General features: G+C 40.9%; 1 protein-coding gene across 2 annotated transcripts in view; it reads right to left on the bottom strand.

Annotated features, from left to right (window-relative positions):
- The window catches only part of COL19A1 (collagen type XIX alpha 1 chain), a 440,957-nt gene that overhangs the window by 81,508 nt on the left and 335,901 nt on the right, over positions 1 to 23,548 (bottom strand). For both annotated transcript variants that reach the window (XM_086316743.1, XM_086316744.1), the window contains one exon: positions 6,132 to 6,176. In XM_086316743.1, the coding sequence (XP_086172869.1) occupies positions 6,132 to 6,176 (45 nt within the window). The remainder of the gene's footprint in view (positions 1 to 6,131; positions 6,177 to 23,548) is intronic.

The raw sequence follows: 23,548 nt of genomic DNA, 5'->3' as shown, positions 1-23,548 counted from the left end.
GGCAGTGGGAAGCTCTGAATCCAGTAGGTTATTCGCATAATAATGTGTTTATAAGCACTCCACAATGCCTTTAGGTCTTTTAGAAATCCACAGTATTCATTAAGATCTTTAAAATTAATGTGAGACAAAGTCAATTATTTTTCAAGCAAAGAACATTTACAGAAAATAATTATAATTATGCTCTGCTGCACCAAAAGAACAAAAAGGAATTTTTGTGGCCTTAAAGACATCACATTATTTAACTGACACAGTAATCCAAATTCATGTTATTTCAAGGATTTCTTTCTTTTTTCAAGTAGGGGGAGATACAGGAAGAAAAAGATGTCTCTCCACTGTTTCCAGCGTTCATTCACCACTGTTCAGTTGCAAAGAAGGCCTTCTTGATGACGTGGGGATAATTCACCACTGTTCAGTTGCAAAGAAGGCCTTCTTGATGACGTGGGGATAGCAGTGGCTTAGAAAAGTCTAAGAGTTTCTGATGAAAAATCCAGAAGAGGGATTTGTATAGGACATATAAAGAGTATTTTGAGAAAATAAAATTATAGAAATAATATTGGTGGCAAGGAAGTGTACCACTAATTAAACGATAGAGATATCTCAGTGCTTTTGTTTACTGTTAGCCAATAACCCTGCTGCTGCTGTTGCTGCTAAGTCACTTCAGTCGTGTCCAACTGTGTGTGACCCCATAGACGGCAGCCCACCAGGCTCCCCCATCCCTGGGATCCTCCAGGCAAGAACACTGGAGTGGGTTGCCATTTCCATCTCCAATGAATGAAAGTGAAAAGTGAAAGGGAAGTCGCTCAGTCGTGTCCAACTCCTCGTGACCCTATGGACTGCAGGCCATCAGGCTCCTCTGTCCATGGGATTCTCCAGGCAAGAGTACTGGAGTGGGGTGCCATCGCCTTCTCCACAACAACCCTGAATACCACACAATTGTTAAGTGCAGCCGCTAGAATGCATGTAGCGCTTTCCGGGGAGCTCTTGCCAATGCTGGAGACATGGGTTTGATCCACTGGTCAGGAAGATTTCTTGGAGAAGGAAATGGCAACCCACACCAGCATTCTTGCATGGGAAGTCCCACGGACAGAGGAGCCTGGCAGGCTGCAACCACGGGGTTGCAGAGTTGGACACAACTGAGTGACTGAACACAAACCAGAACTTATATAATGCTGGGTTGTTTTCCAACCCTAAGAGCATTTTTGCAAAACAATGTTCATCATTGCATTTCCAAGCATATAGCTTTTCTGCCCCTTGTGTCTTTTTTATTTCAGAAAAAAATACAAAAAAGATATGGTTGAATATGTCAAACCTCCATGGACAAGGCACCCAAGATGGAAGAAAAAAAACCTTATATCAAAGAGGAAATTTCATATTCCCTCTCTATTTCTGTGCCAGAGAGAGTCACTGTTATGAATTTAGTACTTACATTTTCAGTCTGTATTTTTGTACTTTTACTGCATATGTGGAACCATAAATAGTATGCTATTTTGGATATTTAAAACAAATTTTATAAAAGCCACTGGTTAATCTTGTATATGACATTCTGTGACTTTTCCCCCAACTCAATGTTGTTTTTAATATCCATCCTCTATTGATACATAGAGATCTAGTTTATCCAGTGAAACTCTGGATAGTATTATAGTGTGTTAATGGATTGGGGATCATCTAAGCCCCACTCATGGGTATTTGGGGCTTCCCATGGGGCTCAGTGGTAAAGAATACGCCTGTCAATGCAGGAGATGCAAGAGGCATGGGTTTGGTTCCTGGGTCGGGAAGATCCCCTGGAGAATGGCAACCCACTCCAGTGTTTTTGCCTGGAAAATCCCATTGACAGAGGAGCCTGGTGGGCTACAGTTCACGGGGTTGCAAAAGAGTCGGGCACAACTGAGAGACTGAGCACAAATGCGCATTTTGTTGTCTTATAAACAGGGTTGCAATGAACATCTCTACACATGTCCCCTGGTGTGGATATGTTTATCTGTTGCTTTTGAAGCCTCAAATAGCCCTAAAGACACTGGTTTACTTTTATATTTCTATCTTAATCAGTATCTTGTGATTTAGCTTAGAGGAAGAGGGAGTCAGTCATTCATAATGGATAGACAATGTCATGTGTTGTTTTTTTTTTTTTTAGGGAGGCTTCTAGATTTGTGGGATATATTTTGTAAATTTAATCTTCATTTATTAATACAAGTATTTTCCCTTATAGTGTACCATCTAAACATACAATGTAACATCAGTTTTACACTTAACATATTGTAGGAGAATCCATTTTCCTACAGATAGTAAGTTCCATCCATAATGAAAAGAGGAAGAAATTGGTGGAGACATTAAGGGACTGATTGCTGTTGGTTTGACAGACTAAACAATTGGCCTTGTACAAGTGTTAGACTGTATAGAGTGTGGCCTTCCTATCACCCATCTGATAGATGTTAAAAGCCTCAGTGCACTGGGGAAAAAATATGCCCAGTAATTCAAGCCAGCTGCATAAAGTAAAGGTAGAAATCAAGGAAAGGGTCTAGGAGTTACTATTAGAGTCACATGTGCTTGATATCAAATGGTAAGGGGAGAGGAATATGCCTGAAGGAAGAATAACCATATTCACAGCTGCTAAGTATTTAAACCAACATATACAAGTCTCCACTGAAATACAGAGGAAAGACCGGGCAGAGGCTTTGGTCCACCTCTCTCTGGTATGGAAGTGTGTCTGGGCTTGGAGGAAGTCTTAGAGACCAGATCCTTATACAAAAGTCTACAAACAAAAGCATTTCCCTCCTGAATCTTATTCACATATGGAGTTGTTCTTCATATTTAAAATGGATGTTTAGTAATTTATCACTGTAATTATGAGTTGAAAGATCAGTGATGGATTTACTTAGCTTCGGGAAAGGCAGTCATTTAATTTGACACTCTGGATGTTATTTGAAAGGTCTGGTGGTGTTGAGCCTCCATCTTTTTCCTCTGACAACTGCTCTGAAAGACACTGCTAATTTCTCAGGGGTCCTTAGATATTCCACCTCCCGATTCTTCTGTCTCTATAAAGAAGCAGCTATCCCCGACCGACTTGCAGATACATCACCATCCCATCACTGCAGCCTGTCTTTCTCAGGAAGCTACAGAGCAGGGGTCATCATTTCAGTCCTGGCAGGTGGCTTGCATGATGCCTGGGTCTCTGTCACTATTTACTATTAAAAGCTGGTAGTATTCATTATTCTTTCTTCCTGTATCTTGAATCAGAACGAGGCTGCTAACCTCGGAGTGACTTGTGTGTCAATTCTATTGCTGTTTGTATTGACTCTGGTGTTTTACTAGAAATGTGTGTGCATGCTAAGTCGCTTCAGTTGTGTCTGACTCTGTGTAACACTATGGACTGTAGCCTTCCAGGATCCTCTGTCCACAGGATTCTCCAGGGAAGAATACTGGCGTGGTTTGCCATGCCCTCGTCCAGACGATCTCCCTGACCCAGGGTTGGAACCCCCGTCTTTTATGTCTCCTGCATTGGCAGGCGGGTTCTTTACCACTTTGGGTTCCAAATGGTAGGCTGGCTTTGTGATTCTATTCTGCCAGCTGGTGCATTGAGAAGTGGAGTACGATACAGCAAAAGTCATGTATATGTTGAAATTGTACTTCTGGCTCAATCTTAAATTCTACAACATAAATTGAATCTCTTCTCCACCAAAATTATGGTGGGAGAAGCAAAGATGATCAAGACTGGATGTTAAGTATGATAACTATGAATACCAAAAAGACATACATGATACTCCACGAGAAGAAAGAAAGTTTAGAATGCATGAACAGTGAGGAGCAAAGTGTTGGTGAGGGCTTAATATGTGTCATGCATTGTGCTTTGGGTAAGGTCATCTCATCTCATTTGATTTTAATCCTGCCATCAACTCTGTGTAGATATAATTTTGCCCATTTCACAAATGCGTAAATTGATGACCAGAGGGTTGGAGTGTCTTTTCTGAGCTGTTAATGGCACAGTCAGGTTTTGACCCCAGAGCCCAGGTTCCTTCCATCATTCAATGGTTCTCAACGCTGGCTGCCAGGTGGAATCATCTGAAACTCTTTTAAAATAAAGCAACATGGACCCCACTCCAGATCAACCAGAGACATGAGTTCTGCCCCACATCAGAGTCCTGGAGATGGGGCCCAAGACTGGTAATTTCCAAAAGCCCTCAGGGGACTCCAGTGTGCAGCCGAATCACCGGAGTCCACCAGGGGTGTGGTCCGAGGGAGAAGGTTGAAGGGGCCTTAAATTCTCACTATAGTGACCTCTGAACAGCATCACCAAGAATGAAGTATAGACTCAGCCCAGGTACTGAGTGTGCACAGTTAGAGGTGATTCTGCTCCTCCAGCAAGGGTGGTGCTTGCATTTTAGAATTCATCCTATGCATTTTTTACTGAGAGAGCCTTTCTCCTGTTAATTAAAATTCCTACAAATCACTTCACACGGGCATTTATATCAGGTACTGTATCCAGTTCTCTGTAGACTCCTCTGGGTTATTTCTTTGGGTGGGAAGAGGGAACAGTCATGCCCCTGGCTTTTTCTAATTCCACTTAAGATTCTAAAGCAATTAGAAAAGATTTTGAGCCATAGAAAGTGTCCTTAGAGTTAGAAATACACCTGTTTTACAGAATCAAATTTCTCAACATTGAGGTCTTCAGAATTCCTAAGTAACATGTGTTTCCTAATGAACAGAGCAATACGAGAGCCAGCTGCTTTGTTTCAAGGAATGAATCATAATTTAAATACTTTAAAAGTGCCACAGCTCTCTTTGCTCAGCTGTCCCAAGTGACAAGCTCTTTTTTTTTTTTTCCCTTAGTCTGCATGTGTCCTGCAGTAATTGCTTAAAATATAATGTGTTCGTTATGGTGGTGTAGAAATTCCATAAGCTATTTGGTTACAGGAAATAATGTTAATGTACTAGCAGTGCAATCCAAGACACATAAATGACATTACTGCTGTATAATCAATTTTTAGGGATGTCTTTTTAAGAATGTCAAGGTTTTTATTTTTATTTTTTGCAGGAAATCTCATTTGCAATGGTCAATCTATAAGAAGCTCCCCATTTTGCGGAGACTATCTCCTAGCAGTTTTTTTTTTTTCTTTCTGGTGACGGAGGTTTGATCTTGTGAATAGATGGGCTGCACGGATTTATAAGGCACGGAAGTCATATTTTCTTGGATTCATGTTGAAATACCCTGCCCTCAATCATGAGAATTTTTACTGGGTGAATGACGGAAGGGAGCGCTCACAGGCCATGTTCCTGCAGAGTATTTTCAGTCCTACTCATCTCTGTCTGTAGATTTGATGTGCATTGTTTCTTTCGGCTTTTTTCTTTTTAAAATTGAAGTATAGCTGATTTACAATGTCATGTGAGTTTAAGGTGTACAGCAAAGTTATTCAGTTTTACATACATATATATTTTTTTTCAGATTCTTTTCCCTATAGGTTATTACAAAATATTGAATATAGTTTCCTCATTTTTTTTTCCCTTGACAATGGCAATTTCTCACTGAGTCTAAGGTCATCACAATTGCAGGATCAAACAGGAGTGAGACATCTTTTTGAGAAGGCAAGTGTATTTGTCATCTTCACAGCTAATTAATTAAACTCATGAATGATGACAATGAGAAGGCAACGGAAATTCACCAGCGTTTTAATTTTAAAGCTGTTTTGAAATAATTATTTGGTTAAACTGTGACTGTACATGATAAAAACCCACCCCAAAATGCTCCCATGACAGCTTATGTGTGGACACTTAAGAGGACAGAAAAATGGCAAGCCTCGGGCATCCTGTCACAGGGCCTTTCAGATTGTTTTTGCCACCAATGCGGATCCAAGAAACATCTAACTATACACTGAAACATGTGTCCTAATTTCATTTACCCGTGACAGTTATGTGACAGCTATTTCCCTTCACTGTGGAAGTGTTCCCTTCCTGTGGTCAGCTTACTCAGGGCTTCGAGGGGAGGCGGAGCTCAGTTCTGCTTGGTCAGGAGGCGGGGAGAGTAGCGCCCCCTGCAGGCTGACGTGGAACCTGCGGGGCAGTGAGGCTGCCCTGACGTGTGAATGTGTGAATTGGTGTAAAAACCTAGATGTCTCTACTCACTCTGCAAATTGGATTACCTTCTCTCCTTTTAGACCACCAGCTCCATGTTCACCAACATTTCCCTAAGTAAACATGAAACAAAAATTTAAAAAAAATCCATTTATTTTTAAAACAGTCCCTACTTTAACATAAAAATAGACAGTAGCACTGTAACAGCTTTTATCTCATTTGCCTCTCTCACACTCTGTCAAACATTCCTGAAATATTTGCCTCTGTCAAACATTCCTGAAAAACTCTCACTTTTGAGACCCTATTTGTCCTTGCTGTGACCTCCACCCTATCTGGTCAGGAGGTGATGCTGGAGAAACAGCACCTCTCCAGGGGTGAAATAGCAAAACTCTAAACTAATGCCCGGCAGCATGGTTTGGTTTTGATACAACTTTCAAGACTAGTAGTGGTATCTTTGTTGCTCAGTGTAATGGATGTTCCATTATCGACCTTTCGGCTGCACTTGGCACGCTCTTGACTTGTATTACATGTACTCTACTTCTTCTTCCTGTCTCTCTGACCTCTCCTCTTCAACCAGCTCCTCACTGGTCAAGCCTGGACTTCCTCGGGACTACCTCCAGCTCTCTTCTTGTGATTCAACCTTTTGTCCCAGGTACGCTTGCCCATCCCATGGCTGAGGCATTATCTACACGAGGACAGACAAATCTCTAAACCCAGCACATGTTTCCCTTCTGGGTTTTGACCCCTACTTTTCTACTTAATGTGTTCACTTGTAAATTCTAGAAGAGAGTTATATTCAACAAGTGCAAAACTGAATTTAAAAATATAAAAATGCAGCCATATATGAGTAAGAAAGACAAGAGAATAACTCATTGTTAACAGGTGTTAGTCCAGAAGTGGGAGGATGATAATTAACTTCTTCCTAACATATCTGTGCAGTTTGACTTGTGAAAATGAGTGGTAATTTCATTTTATAATTGAAACAAATTTCATAAAGAAAGAAAATCTGCATCCAACCTCTCCTGTCCATAGACTCTTTCTTCTTCCATCTAGGTGTCATCGTTAACACTGGCCTCCTCTACTTCCCTGGTGGCTCAGATGGTAAAGCGTCTGCCTACAATGTGGGAGACCTGGGTTCAATCCCTGGGTCGGGAAGATCTCCTGGAGAAGGAAATGGCAACCCACTCCAGTATTCTTGCCTGGAAAATCCCACGGACAGAAGAACCTGGTAGGCTACAATCCATGGGGTCTCAAAGAGCAGGATATGACTGAGCGACTTCACACACACTCTACTCCTTAAGGACAACATCATCCAGTCTGGTTGCCTCTGCCCCAAGTCTCTTCACTCCAGCTACCTCCACTGGAAGGCCACCAGCACTCTTGCAGGATCATTGCAAAGGCTCCCTTACTGGCCTCTCTCTATAACCTACTTTTGCTCCTCTGACACACATGTTCTCTATAGAAGGTCAGAATGCAATCTTTAAATGATGTTCTGACTTCCTTTCTTCAAAACCTCAGCAAAGTCATGTAAAGGGTCTTCTCTCAGCCTCTCAGATGGACCAGGATCCTTCTTGTCTCTCTCTGTAGTCCCCCACTCTGTCCTCACCTCTTCATCTGGTTAGCAGTGACTCTGATCTCAGCTATTACAAAATGCATTCTGAGGGTCTCCAGACAGGTTCCCCTCACACCTTCTCGTTGGACATTGTGTTTCTCCTTAATACTAACTAACATTTAAAATTTTGTATTTCTTCAAAAATTCTTATGTTAGCATGTAAGACCTGTGAGGCCTGGAACTGAATGCCCACCCCATGCCTATAGCAGTATCTAACATATAGGAAGCACTCAATAAATATTTGTTCAATAAATAAGCCAGTCACTGTTGTTACAGTTTAACATTTTAAATATGCCTTCATATTACTCATGCTACTCTAAAAAGAAGTAGTTTAGGGGATTCCCTGGTGGCTCAGTGGTAAAGAATCTGCCTGCCAATACAGGAGACATGGGTTGGATCCCTGATCTGGGAAGATTCCACATGCTTCAGAGCCACTAAGCTCATGAGGCACAACTACTGAGCCTGTGCTCTGCAGCCCACAAACCACAATTGCTAAAGCTTGCCTGCCTGGAGCCCTTGTTCTGCAATGAGAAGTCACTGCAATGAGAAGCCTGCCCATGGCAACTAGAGAAGAGCCTACACAGCAATGAAGACCCAGCACAGACAAAAAAAAATAAATAAATAAAATTATTTTTAAAAACTGAAAAATTAAAATAAAATTTGAGGAGAAAGAGACTAAAAATTCTGTAAAAAATAAGTAGTTAATAACTGCTGTTATATATATTACTGATCCTGTGATAGTCTCTCATTTTTCCTACTTACCTTTGATCTCAGATATCTAAATTGAAAACAAAAATTGTAGTCCCCAAATCTTAAGTTATAAATCATTTGCTGTTGTTGTTCAGTCTCTCAGTCGTGTCTGACTCTTTGCGACCCCATGGACTGCAGCAGGCCAGACATCCCTGTCCTTCACCATCTCCCAGAGTTTGCTCAAACTCATGTACATTGAGTCGGTGATGCCATCCAACCATCTCATCCTCTGTTGTCCCCTTCTCCTGCCTTCAACCTTTCCCAGCATCAGGGTCTTTTTTAATGAGTTGGGTCTTCACATCACGTGGGCAAAGTGTTGGAGCTAGCTTCAGTATCAGCCCTTCCAATGAATATTCAGGACTGATTTCCTTTAGGATTGACTGGTTTGATCTCCTTGCTGTCCAAGGGACTGTCATGAGTCTTCTCCAACACCACAGTTCAGAAGCATCAGTTCTTCAGTACTCAGCCTTCTTTATGGTCCAACTCTCAGATCCATACATGACTACTGGGAAAACCACAGCTTTGACTATATAAACCTTTGTTGGCAAAGTAATGTCTCTGATTTTAAATATGCTGTCTAGGTTTGCCATAGCTTTTCTTCCAAGGAGAAATCATCTTTTAATTTTGTGGCTGTAGTCACTGTCTGCAGTGATTTTGGAGCCCCCCAAAATAAAGTCTGTCACTGTTTGCATTGTTTCCCCATCTATTTGCCATGAAGTGATGGGACTGGATGCCATGATCTTAGTTTTTTGAATGTTGAGCTTTAAACAGCTTTTTCACTCTCCTCTTTCACTTTCATCAAGAAGCTCTCTAGCTCCTCTTCTCTTTCTGCCATAAGGGTGGTGTCCTCTGCATATCTGAGTTTATTGATATTTCTCCTGGAAATACTGATTCCAGCTTATGCTTCATCCAGCCTGGCATTTTGCATTATGTGAAACATATAAGTTAAATAAGCAGGGTGACAATATACAGCCTTAATGTACTCCTTTCCCAATCTGGAACAAGTCTGTTGTTCCATGTCCGGTTCTAACTGTTGCTTCTTGACCTGCATACAAGTTTCTCAGGAGGCAGGTAAAGTGGTCTGGTAGTTCCGTCTCTTGAAGAATTTCCCATTGTGATTCACACAGTCAAAGGCTTTGGCATAGTCAATGAAGCAGAAACAGATGTGTTTTTTTTCCTGGAATTCTCTTGCTTTTTCTATAATCCAATGGATATAGGCTATTTGATCTGGTTCCTCTGCCTTTTCTAAATCCAGCTTGAACATCTGGAAGTTCTCAGTTCATGTACTGTTGAAGTCTAGCATGGAGAATTTTGAGCATTACTTTGCTAGTGTGTGAGATGAATGCAATTGTGCGGTAGTTTGAACATTCTTTGCCATTGGCTTTCTTTGGGATTGGAGTGAAACTGACCTTTTCCAGTCCTGTGGCCACTGCCGAGTTTTCCAAATTTGCTGGCATATTGAGTGCACCACTTTAACAGCATCAATCTTTAGGATCTGAAATAGTTCAGCTGGAATTCCATCACTTCCACTAGCTTGGCTCCTAGTGATGTTTCCTAAGACCCACTTAACTTCGCACTCCAGGATGTCTGACTCTAGGTGAGTGATCACACAATCGTGGTTATCTGGATCATAAGATTTTTTTGTATAGTTTCTTCTGTGCAAGGACATATATGAAAGTGAGGTATGACACTCTGAGTCAGATATATAAAGAATGAGCAGTTATGAAATGGTAAGCTGTTTGAATGCAATCTCCACAGAAACATAAAACTTTAGGAGTTTCCTGAAAATACTGCTATCTGGGCCTAGAGCCAATGGGCTCCAATGGGCTCTGATGCACAGCCCATCAGAGTCTCTGCCTGGCTGTGCTTGTGCTAAGATATGTGGGGAAGGTGGAACATACTTGGTCTAAGACAGTGGCCCCCCAATCTTTTTGGCACCAGGGACCAATAGTGTAGAAGATAATTTTTCCACAGACAGGGTGGGGGGATGGTTTCAGGATGATTCTCATAAGGAGTGTGCAACCTAGATCCCTTGCATGCACAGTGAACTGTAGGCTTTGCACTCCTGTGAGAATCTAATGCCACCACTGATCTCACCACTGGAGGGGAGCTCAGGTAGTAATGTAAATGATGAGGAGTGGCTATAAATATAGATGAAACTTTGCTCATTTGCCTGCCCATTGCTCACCTCCTGCTGTGTGGTCCAGGGGTTGGGGACCCCAGGTCTAAGACATAGGTTGTCAGGGATGGTTCTGGACTGGGATGCCCCATGCTTTTGACTTTCAAAGCAGAAGAGTACTCAAAGTACATCTGCTGAGAGCATCTCACAGCACCTTGGTTTAGGTCCTCCTCCCTAGCTGATCCCCCAACAACCTAAAGGGCATCACAGATGCTGTGAGATGAAGAGATGCCTCTGCAGCACCAAGTCATATTATTCTATCCATATACTCGATTGTTCTAAAATCTTGACTTTTCTGGAGGTTTTCACATCCAGAAAAACAACATGGTATTTACTGCCAAGCAGAGTATCATATGGTTGCTTCATGCAATAGCTATTTCAGGAAACCTATCTAAATAAGGACCCTCAGTGGCCTCTGTAGGTGTTATCCACTCTTTGGCTAACAACACTCAAGGCAGACGCAAACTTGAACTTCATTTGCATTGATTTGTTGACATGTGAGATTCTCCTCTCTGCTTTCTCCAAGCTAATTGTACCAGACAATTTCTTGACTCTATAGAAATAATATGGCTTCCCTTGTGGCTCAGTGGGTAAAGAATCTGCCTGCAATGTGGGAGACCTGGGTTTGATCCCTGGGTCAGGAAGATTCCCTGGAGAAGGGATAGGCTACCCACTCCAGTATTTTTGGGCTTCCCTTGTGGCTCAGCTGGTAAAGAATCCGCCGGCAATACGGGAGACCTGGGATTGATCCCTGGGTTGGGAAGATCCCCTGGATGGAGGCATGGCAACCCACTCCAGTATTCTGGCCTGGAGAATTCCATGGACTGTACAGTCCTTGGGGTTGCAAAGCATTGGGCATGACCAAGCGACTTTCATACCACGTAGAAATAATAAGAGACTTGTTGTTGCTCAGTTGCTCAGTCACGTCTGACTCTTGGTGACTTAGTCCTTACGTTTCTGGAGCCCACAGTTCTGCCTCAGATGTTATTCTAATTTTACCAGGTCACTTTGTGCCTTTCTGCCATGTTATTTGAATGGTTCTCAAAAACCTTTTGAGTAGCTTTAATAGATGTACAATTTTGAATATATTGTTGAAAAGTCCCTGTGGTGCAGTGATGAGGGTTGTTTTGTGTGGGGTGATGCCTGTACATTTCAGGAATTCTGGGGAAATCAGGATGGCACAGTAGGCAGCACTGAGTTCACCTCGCCCTTCGAACACAACAATAACACATCCATGTGTGGAGCAGCTCTCACTACAAACAAACCAGAGACTGACAGAGAGACACTTACACAATCAAGACTGTAAGAGAGGTGCACACAAATCAGGTAGGAAGGGAAGAGAAGCAGTCAGGTTGGGATTGTGCCTGTAGTGAAGGACACAGATGAGAAGGGGGATTACACAGGCTCAGAGATTCTCCCTGGGGAGTGAGCAGTTTGAACCACACTTTGGGCACCCCAGTCTTAGGGACTGATGTCAGGAGGATACGTCTCCTTGCTGCTGCTAAGTCGCTTCAGTCGTGTCCGACTCTGTGTGACCCTATAGATGGCAGCCCACTAGGCTCCCCCGCCCCTGGGATTCTCCAGGCAAGAACACTGGAGTGGGTTGCCATTTCCTTCTCCAATGCATGAAAGTGAAAAGTGAAAAGGAAGTCGCTCAGTCGTGTCCGACTCTTAGCGACCCCATGGACTACAGCCTACCAGGCTCTGCCATCCATGGGATTTTCCAGGCAAGAGCACTGGAGTGGGGTGCCATTGCCTTCTCCGTACGTCTCCTTAGCTGGCTTGAAAAGCAGTGTCACTGACAGTGAGCGTGTAAGAAACCTAAGGTCTGCTTGTGAAGAGAGCATACACACTGGCTTTTGCCCAAGAAGGAAGGAAGTAGATAAAAACTATCTGAACTCTGCATGGTTTCCTGTGGCTACCTCAGTGTATGCCCGGCCCAAGTTGAGTGCCCGGTCCAGCTCGCTTGCTCTGTGGCACAGCGCCACACTAGGGTAAGGACTGCCAAGGCCAAGGGAGGTATACAGTAGTAGGGGGATGAAGACCTGGCACAGCATCTGAATGGGAGGCAGCAGCCATTGCTGTCACTCCAGGAGGCAGCAGATTGGGAGCTGTCCAGAACTCCAATGGTCTCAGGACCACCACAGTCTGAATGCTGACCCACACCAAGCACTCATTCCAGGACCTCTTGCTCCAGCACTGCTTCCCTTTAAGGCAAGGGTGCTGGTCGTGGGAGAGGCAAGAGCACACACACAGAGGGAATGGAAGCACCTCAGGCCTGACCTTCGTGACTTCTGCTCCAGCAACCGGGAACCTGCCCCCACCCCAAGGGGGTGGTGATGGTCACGAAGCAGAGGAGAAGCCCTGAATCACACCTGGATCCAGCTCTAATGCCATCTCATGCTCCATTTTCTACCAAGGTGGTAGTAGTCAGCACATCCTAGGGGAAGACGTGACTCAGGCTCAGGTCAGCTTCAGCTCTCCCACTGGGCACATACAGACTATATAGGGATGCTCCCACTAAAGGACACTCCTTCAAGACCATACAGGTGACTGTTTCACCTAATGTCAGAGACAGAGAAAGTTAGCAAAATGAGAAGACAAATTTGATTCAAATGAGACAAAAGAAAACTCTTAAGAAAACAAGCAATAAAACAGAAATAAATAATTCATCAGTTAAAGAGTTCAAGGCATTAGGAATAACAATGTTAAGTGATTTAGAGAAAAGAATAGATGAACACACTGAGAATTTAATAAGGAACTAGAAAATATAACAAAGAACCAGGAAGAACTGAAGAATACAATAAATAAGCAACACACACACACAAAAGAATGAACAGCAGACTTAGGTGTCACAGAACACATAAATGATCTGGAAGATATAATAATGAAAATCACCCAATCAGAGCATAAAAAAGAAAAACAAATTTTAAAAAATGAGAACACTTTAAGGGGGCTCTGAGACAACATCAAGCATATCAATCTTTGTGTTATTGGGAACTTGGAAGGAGAAGAGATACAGAAAGTAGTAAAAAAGTGCATTTGGTGAAATTATGTCTGAAAACTTCCCAAACCTGAAGAAGGAAATATTGTCCAAGTTCAGGAAACATAGAGTGTCCCGGATAGGATGAACCCAAACAGACCCACACCAAGACATGTAATTAAAATGGCAAATATTAAAGTGAATTCTAAAGGTAGCAAGAGAGAAACAAAGAATCATATACAAGGGAACCTCCGTAAGGCTATCGACTGATTTTATAGAAACTCTGTAGACCAGAAGGGAAAGTGCTGAAAAGGAAAAACCTACAACCTAGACTAATCTACCCAGAAAAGTTATCATTTAGTCTTGAAGGAGAGATAACTTCTCAGACAAGAAGAAACTCAAAAAGTTTATCAATACTAAAATTACCCTATAAGAAAAGTTAAAGAGTCATCTCTAAATGGAAAAGAAAAGGTTACAGTCAGAAGGAAGAATCTATGGAAGGAAAAAAAATCCCACTAGAAAAGGGAAAAATATAGCAATGGCTGTGAATCAACTATTTAAGCTAGTTACAAAGATTAAAAGGAAATAAAATTATAAAATATACTATAATAAACAGTGAAGGGATAAACTAGGAGGTGTAAAATATGACATTAAAAACACAAAATACGACTGAAAATAAAAAATATAAATATTTTAGACTGTGACTACCAGTTTAAAACAAAAAGAAATAGTTACAGGTCAACATATATGTAACCACAAACCAAAAACCTAAAATAAATACACAAAAAACTAGAGAGAAAGTAGTACAAGCACACCACTAAAGAAAATGATCAAACCACAAGAGAAGAAACTACAATAATAAGAAAATAACAGAAGAATCACAAAAACAACCAGAAAACAAGTAAGAAAATGGCAGCGAGCACATTCCTGTTAATTCACTTCAAATGTCGACAGACTAAATGCTCCAGTCAGAAGAAACAGAGTGGTTGACTGTATTAATACAAGACCCATCTGTATGATGCTTATAAGAGATTCACTTCAGAGGTAAAGAGAAACAAACTGAAGGTGAGGGATGGAGAAAGATGGAAATAACAAGAAAGCAAAGGCAGCATTACTCATATCAGACAAAATAGACTTTAAAACAAAGTCTGTAACAAAAGACAAAGCATTATATAACGATACAAAGATCAATGCAAGAAGAGATATTATACTTGTTAATATCTATGTACCCCATACAGAAGCACCGATATGTATAAATATTAACAGGTATAAAGGAAGAAACTGACAATACTTTAGTGGTAGTGGACTTTAATATTCCACTGACATCAGTGCATAGATCATTCAGAAAAGAAAGCAATAAGGAAACCGTAGTTTTAAAAGACACGCTAGACTAGTTGGACTTAATAGGTAAGTCCTGTTGGTCTTAACAGGACATTCCATCCAAAAACAGCAAAAGAAACATTCTTTTCAAGAGCCCATGGAATGTTCTTTGGGATGAATCACATGTTAGGCTGCAAAACAAGTCTGAACAATTTAACAGGACAGAAAATATATCAAGCATTTTTTTCTAAGCACAATAATATGAAACTAAATATCAATTATAGAAGAAAAATGGGAAAAATACAAACACGTGGAGGCTAAACAACATGCTACGAAAAAAAAACAATGGGTCAATGTAGAAATCACAGAGGAAATCAGAAAATTACTTGAGACAAATGAAAATAAAAACACAACTTTCCAAAATCTGTAGGATTTAGTAAAAGCAGTCCTAAGAGGGAAGTTCATAGTGAGACAGACCTATCTCAAGAAACAAGCAAAAAACCTCAAGTGAAAAATCTAACTTATCATATAAAGGGATGATAAAAGGAAGAACAGCAGAAGGAAATAATAAATACCAGAGAGGAAATACATAAAATAAAAGCAAAAAAAAAAAAAATAGAAAAGATCAGTGAAACTAAGAGCTGGTTGTTTGAAAAGCTAAAGTTGATAAGCCTTTAATGAGGCTTATCAAGAAATAGAGAGGATCCAAATAAAATAATAAATGGAAGAGAAGTAGTAAGAACTGATGTCTTAGAGATACAAAAATCATAAGATAATACTACAAACAGTTTTAGGCCAACAAATTGAACAACCTGGAAGAAATGGGCAAATTTCTAGAAACATACAATCTTCCAAGACTGAATAAAGAGGAAACAGACTATCTGAACAGATCAATCACTAGCAGTGAAATTGAATTTGCGGGAAAAAAAAAAAAATCAAGGCCAGACAGCTTCACAGGGGAATTCTACCAAATAAATAGAGTTAAAATCTATCTTTCTCCAACTATCCCAAAAATTTGAAAAGAAAGGAACACTACAAAATTCATTCTATGAGGCTACCATTACTTTGATGCTGAAACCAAGAAACTACAGAAAAAAAAGAAAATATTTCTAATGGATATAGATGCAAAAACCCTTAAAAATATTAGCAAACTGATTTTGACAATATATAAAAGGGATCATAAATCATGATCAAGTGGGATTTATTCCAGGGATGTAAGGGTGGTTCAATAAACATAAATCAATCAATATGATACAAAACATTAACAAAGGCAAGATAAAAATAATCAGATAATCTCAATAGACACAGAAAAAGCATCTGACAAAATTCAACATCCATTCATGATTAAAAATGCTCATCAAAGCTGGTGTAGAGGAAACATATCTCAACATAATAAATGACATTTATGACAAACCTTTAGCTAACATCTTACTCAGCAGTAAAAAGCTGAAAACCTTTCCTCTAAAATCAGGAAGAAAACATACATGCTCACTCTTGCCACCTCTACTTAATGTAGTACTAGAAGTCCTAGCCACAGTAATCAGACATGGAAAAGAAATAAAAGGCATCCAAATAGGAAGGAAAGCAGAAAAACTGTCACTTTTTGCAGATGACTTGATACTCTGTACAGAAAACCCCAAAGTCTCCACCAAAAAACTATTAGAACTAATAAATGAATTCAGTAAAGTTTCAGGCTATGAGACTAGCATACAGAAATGTTGCTTTTCTATACACTAATAATGAACTGTCTGAAAGAGAAAGCAAGAAAGCAACTCTGTTTCAAATCAAATCAAGAAGAATAAAACACCTAGGAGGAAACTTAACTCAGAAAATGAAAGATTTATGCTCTGAAAACTCTAAAACAATAATTAAGGAAATTGAAGATGATTCAAAGAAATGTAAAGATCCATATTCATGGATCAGAAGACTTAATATTGTTAAAATGTTATACTACCCAAAGCAATCTACATATTTAATGTAATCTCTATCAAAATATCCATTACATTTTTCCCCACAGAACCAGAGCAGATAATCCTAAAATTTATATGGAGCTGTAAAAGACTCTGAATAGCCAAAGTCATTCTGAGAAAGAAGAATAAAGCTGGAGTTATTACACTCTCTGGCTTCAGATTATATTAAAAAGTCAAGACAATATGGTTCTGGCATAAAAACAGACACACAGCTCAACAGGACAGAATAGAGAGCCCAGAAATGAACCCACACACCTATGGTCAATTAATCTATGACAAAGGAGGCAAAATATACAAAGGAGAAAAGACAGTCTCTTCAGTAAGAAGTGCTGGGAAAACTGAACAGCCGCATGTAAAAGAACCAGATATCGAACAATGGACTGGTTCCAAATTCAGAAAGGAGAACATCAAGGCTGCATATTGTCACCCTGCTTATTTAACTTATATGCAGAGCACATCATGCGAAATGCCGGGCTGGATGAAGCGCAAGCTGGAATCAAGATTGCCGGGAGAAATATCAATAGCCTCAGATATGCAGATGACACCACTCTTTTTAAAAAAAATTATTTTAATTGGAGGCTAATTACCTTACAATATTGTGGTGGGTTTTGCCATACATTGACATGAATCAGCCATGGGTGTACATGTGTCCCCCATCCTGAATCCCCCTCCCACCTCCCTCCCCATCCCATCCCTCTGGGTCATCCCAGTGCACCAGCCCTGAGCACCGTGTCTCATGCATCAAACCTGGACTGGTGATCTACATATGATAATATACATGTTTCAATGCTATTCTCTCAAATCATCCCACCCTCACCTTCTCCCACAAAGTCCAAAAGTCTGTTCTTAACATCTATGTCTCTTTTGCTGTCTTGCATATAGGCTCATCATTACCATCTTTTTAAATTCCATATATATGCATTAATAAACTGTATTGGTGTTTTTCTTTCTGACTTACTTCGCTTTCTATAATAGGCTCCAGTTTCATCCACCTCATTAGAACTGATTCAAATGCATTCTTTTTAATAGCTGAGTAATATTCCATTGTGTATATGTACCACAGCTTTCTTATCCATTCGTCTGCCGATGGACATCTAGGCTGCTTCCATGTCCTGGCTATTGTAAACAGTGCTGTGATGAACATTGGAGTACACGTGACATCACCCTTATGGCAGAAAGTGAAGAGGAACTGAAGAGCCTCTTGATGAAAGAGGAGAATGATAAAGCTGGTTTTAAACTCAACATTCAAAAAACTAAGACCATGGCATCTGGTCCCATCCCCTCATGGCAAATAAATGGGGAAACAATGGAAACAGTGATAGACTTTATTTTGGGGGGCTCCCAAATCACTGCAGATGGTGACTGCAGCCATGAAATTAAAAGACCCTTGCTCCTTGGAAGAAAAGCTATGACCAACCTAGGCAGCATATTAAAAAGCAGAGACATTACTTTGCCTACAAAGGTCCATCTAGTCAAAGCCATGTGAGAGTTGGACCATAAAGAAAGTTGAGTGCTGAAGAATTGATGCTTTTGAACTGTGGTGTTGGAGAAGACTCTTGAAAGTCCCTTAGACAGCAAGGAGATCAAACCAGTCAATCCTAAAGGAAATCAGTTCTGAATATTCAATGCAAGGACTGATGCTAAAGCTGAAGCTCCAATACATTGGCCACCTGATATGAAGAACTGACTCACTGGAAAAGATCCTGGTGCTGGGAAAGACTGAAGGGAGGAAGAGATGGGGACAACAGAGGATGAGACGGTTGGATGGCATCACTGACTCAATGGATATGAGTTTAAGCAAGCTCTTAAACTCAACTCTGGGTGTTGGTGATGGATGGACAGGGAAGCCTGGCGTGCTGCAATCCATGGGGTCACAAAGAGTTGGACATGACTGAGTGACTGAACTGAACGGAGAATATTCTCTAACGCCATTTACAAAAATAAACTCAAAATGGATTAAAAACTAAATATAAGACTGAATACTTTAAAACTTCTAGAGAAAAACATAGGCAGAATACTCTTCAACATAAATCATAAGAATAATTTTTTGGATCTGTCTCCCAAAGTAAAGGAAACAAAAGCAAAAATAAACAAATGGGACCTAATTAAACTAAATTTTTTTTTGCACAGCAAAGGAAACCATCAAGAAAACAAAAAGCAAACTACTGAACTGGAGAAGATATTTGCAAGTAATATGAATGATAAGGTGTTAATATCCAACATACATAAACAGCTCATGTAACTCAACATTAAAAAAAAAAACCAAACACCTAATTAAAAATGGGCAGAAGAAATGAATAGACATTTTTCCAAAGAAGACGTTCAGAGAACCAATAGTCACATGAAAAGATTCTCAAGATTGTAATCATGAGAGAAACAGAAATCAAAATCATAATAAGATATCACCTTATACTCATCAGGATGGCTAATTCCAAAACTCTACAAATAACTAATACTGGCAAAGATGTAGAGAAAATGAAATACTTGTACACTGCCGGTGGGATGTAAATTGGTGCAGTCACTGGAAAACAGTGTGGAGTTTCTTCAAAAAGCTAAAAATGGAACTATCATTGATCCAGAAATTCTACTTCTGGGTATATATCCAAACAAAACACACTGATTTGGAAAAGGTACATGCACCCCAGTGTTCATACCAGCACTATTTACAATAGCCAGGATGTGGAGGCAACTTAAGTGTCCATCAACAGATGAATGGATAAAGAAGGTGTGAAGTATATATAATGGAATACTCCATCATAAAAAATTATGAAATTCTGACATTTGCAGCAAAATGGATGAACTCATAAGGTATTAGGCTTAGTAAAATAAGTTGGACAGAGAAAAACAAATACTGTATGTTATCACTTATATGTGGACTCTAAAAAATGAGACAAGTAGATGTATATATAAAAAAGAGAAACAGACTCGCAGATATAGGGAAGAAACTAGTGGTTACCAGTGGGAAGAGGGAAGAAGAGGGGCAAGATAGGGGTATGGAATTAAGAAGTACAAGCTATTATGTATAAAATAAATAAGCAACAAAGGTATAAGTATAGCACAGGCAAGATAGCTAATACTTTATAATAAGTTTAAATGAATATAATCTATAAAATATAGAATCACTATGCTATATAGTATACCTAAAATCAGTATAATATTATTAATCACCTATGAAAGTGAAAATCACTCAGTCGTGTCTGACTCTTTGTGACCCCACTGACCATAAAGTCCATGGAATTCTCCAGGCCAGAATACTGGAGTGGGTAGCCTTTCCCTTCTCCAGGGGATCTTCTCAACCCAGGGATCACACCCAGGTCTCTCGCATTGCAGGCAGATTCTTTACCAGCTGAGCCACCAAGGAAGCCCAAGAATGCTGGAGTGGGTAGTCTATTCCTTCTCCAGCGGATCTTCCCAACCCAGGAATCGAACTGGGGTCTCCTGCATTGCAGGTGGATTCTTTACCAACTGAGCTATCAGGGAAGCCCATTAATCACCTATATGTCAATATTTTTTTTTTTTAATTTTGTAAAAGCATTCTTGGATGTAAGGACATGTCCTTTGTTTCCTTGTGGGAAATGGCTAATGTAATCTATAGTCAGGCAGGTGGAAGACTCAAAGTATTTCAACTGCCCTCTGGAGGGTATTCTCTGGAAAGATGAAAGTTTCCAGAAATCTGCAGGCTGCACAATAGGAGACAGCCATCCCTATAGGCTTCTAAGAGTCAAATGTCAGCAATTTCCTATGGCTCAATCTAATAAAAGAGACCAAGGACTCGAAACCCCTCACAGGACATGAGGTAATTAAAAATTCCACAGGTTAGTCCTTAGGAATTTAATTCTAAGCATGAGGGGACATAAGGTTCAAAAAAACCTGGTTATCTATTATGCACTGAATTGTGTTCACCCCCGTCGCCTCAATTCACATGTTAAAGTCCTAAACCTTAGTACTTCAGCATGTGACCTCACTTACAAGTAATTTTTATTTTTTTTCAGAAGTAGTTACTTCAGGTGAGGTCATGGAGGAGGGTGGACCCCTAACTCAATGTGACGGTGTCCTTATAAAAATAAACTTTGGACACAGAGACATGCGCATGGGGGAACACCATGTCAAGATGAGAGTTATGGGGTCCCAAGCCCAGTGAGCCAGCAGGAGCTGAAAGCAAGGCTTGGGATGCACATCTCCTGGCAGCTTCAGAGATGGTGAGGCCCTGCCAGTACCTCCGGAGCTCTGAGGTTACATGTTTCTGATGGTGAAGCCACTCAGATTGTGACGCTTTGTTAGAACAATTCTAGCAAATTAACATGTGGCCTAAGAGGGTTGTGTTCCTTTGGAAAGAAAGCCCAAGGCTGGCTCTACATCCAGCAACTCAGGGCCTCACAGAAACACACTTCACCAGGTCTGAGTGTGGTTGTCTTTGGAGGGGAGGAGCGGACCCAGGTGAGTGTCAGGATTCTCCATGATAATGCTAAAAATCCAAAAATCCATGTCTGTGCCCAAATCCATGTTTTCCAAAGCTAGTGGATCCTATGGCACTGGGAAAGGGAAGGCAAAAAATTAGGACTGAAATTATATCTGTAAATCTTCTAGGCCCAGAAGGGTTCCCTGCAGTGCCTCCTAGGAAGCGTTCATGCTCTGTGCCATCTTTGGGTTAAACTCACTGCTCGGAAAGATCTTGAATATTTTATTTTGGAGAAGTGTTTTCTGTCCTTGCTAGTCTGTGCATGTGAAAATGAAATTGTGATTTGATACTCACAAGGAAAAATAGATTATTTTGCTGGCAAATTGGTTTTTTTGGATCAATGATGTGGAGGAGTGAAGGCTGGAATCGGTTGCCAGGAGGCAGAGCATCCATCTCCAACAGATGAGACTGATTCTCTGCAAACTGCACTGAGTGTGATGATGTTAAGATAACCAAATACACATTTTCCATGTGGATCTTTAAAAAACAATATCAAACGTAAAATCTGCTGTACGTGGCCTCCAGAGAGAACACGCTTTTTTTCCTTTACAATCTAGATTGTTGTAAGGAGCTCTGGTTCCGACGGCTTTAGCAGTTGACAGAGCCTATCAAATTTTTATTACAATCCCCAGAGCTGGAGACAATGCAGAGCAGTTTGCTGGACTGTGAGCAGATTTTCCTTGCGGGGAAGAACATGCTCAGCATTGCTGCTTCTTTGCAAACAGTCTTGCAGGATGGGAGCAGCTAGCTGTTCTGCAAATTATTTTTCTGATGGAGAGGGAAGTCTACCTTTTACTCATTGCATCCTCAAGAGAGCATGCAAAAATGCATAGAAACACACTTAGAATTGTCCCCATCTCCCTCTTTGGGCTCTCTGTTCCTCACTTCCTTTTTTCTTCCCTAATTCCATTTTTGATTTGTGCTGTGAGAGGAGATGGCTTCTTATGCCTGAATTTCTTCCTCTGATGACAAGGAAAATGTACAGGAAAATATCAACTCTCGTACAGGGGCCAAAGGCAATTCCTTTGCCTTTGAGGATTCCTGGTACAAGGGAATGAGCCAGGAACTCTTTAGGTGAGAACACAGAGGGGAGGTGTCTGAGTGGTCTGCCACTCATCCCTCGGGGGAGCTGTTTCAGCAGAATCCTGGCTGCAGGATGGTTGGAGATACCGCAAGCTGAAGTGCCGAGGCCCAGGACTCAAATGCAGATGTTACATCAATCAATGCCAATTTAACCAGGAAGATTATTTTAACCTTGGGATGTCCCTTTATGTGTTTCAACACATGGTTCATTAGTTAATCTCCAGGAAAGTTTCCCTCAGGGCCCCCTTTGACTCTGTGCTTATTCGGACAGCCAGACCATCAGGCATGCGATGAATTGCAAATTGAAACAACCTCAGCATCCCCAACAGATAGGGGTGGCATGGGGTGGGTGTGGACACACCAGGTAAAAACCACAGATCACTCACCGTGGCATGTTTGCCCCTTTACTTTGTGGAGCTGAGGGTGAGGAGGCGGTGGTTACAACCCAGAAAGGTAGTCAATGTAGGTGTTGGGAAGGTGGGCTACACCTCCTCCGTCCATCCTATAGGCTGACCTCAGTAGAACAGCCTGATCTCAGTGGAAGACCCTTAACTATTCTCAGAAGGAAACAGTCAAGCATTTGGAAGTTACGGCCCATTAATTTCCAGGTGGGTCTAAAGCCTTCTGATGTTAAATGCTAACAACGTTTCATCTGGGGAAGAGAAGCTAAGGTCTCCCTGTTTACACAGTCATGCTCTGATTCTGAAGTCATCTTCTGAGCAGAGGTAGACTAAATACCTTGAACCTCAGTCTTGTAATGTTAGTAACAACAGCCAGAGTTCTTTTAGGTGTTGCTCCTGTTTAGTTGCTAAGTCATGTCCAACATTTTGCGACCCCACTGTAGCTCTCTAGGGTCCTTTATCCATGGATTCTCCAGGCAAGAATGCTGGAGTGGGCTGCTATTTCCTTCTCCAAGGGATCTTCCTGACCCAGGGATCGAACTGTTGTCTCCTGTGTTGCAGGCAGATTTTTTACTGCAGGGCCACCAGGAAAGCCCTTTTTAAGGTGAGGCAACAGCTAAATTCAAAGAACCGATTTGCTGTCAGAAAGACTCTCCACTCACTTGCCCTGGTCAGCCCTATTTTGGGGGAAATAAAATCTTAAAGTTAAAAGATTTATGTTCTCAACT

This window comes from Bos grunniens, chromosome 9 (assembly GCF_055505025.1).
Source record: "Bos grunniens cultivar Pamir isolate PY7600 chromosome 9, Bosgru_T2T1.0, whole genome shotgun sequence".
NCBI lineage: Eukaryota > Metazoa > Chordata > Mammalia > Artiodactyla > Bovidae > Bos > Bos grunniens.
This window is presented reverse-complemented; position numbering and strand designations above follow the sequence as displayed.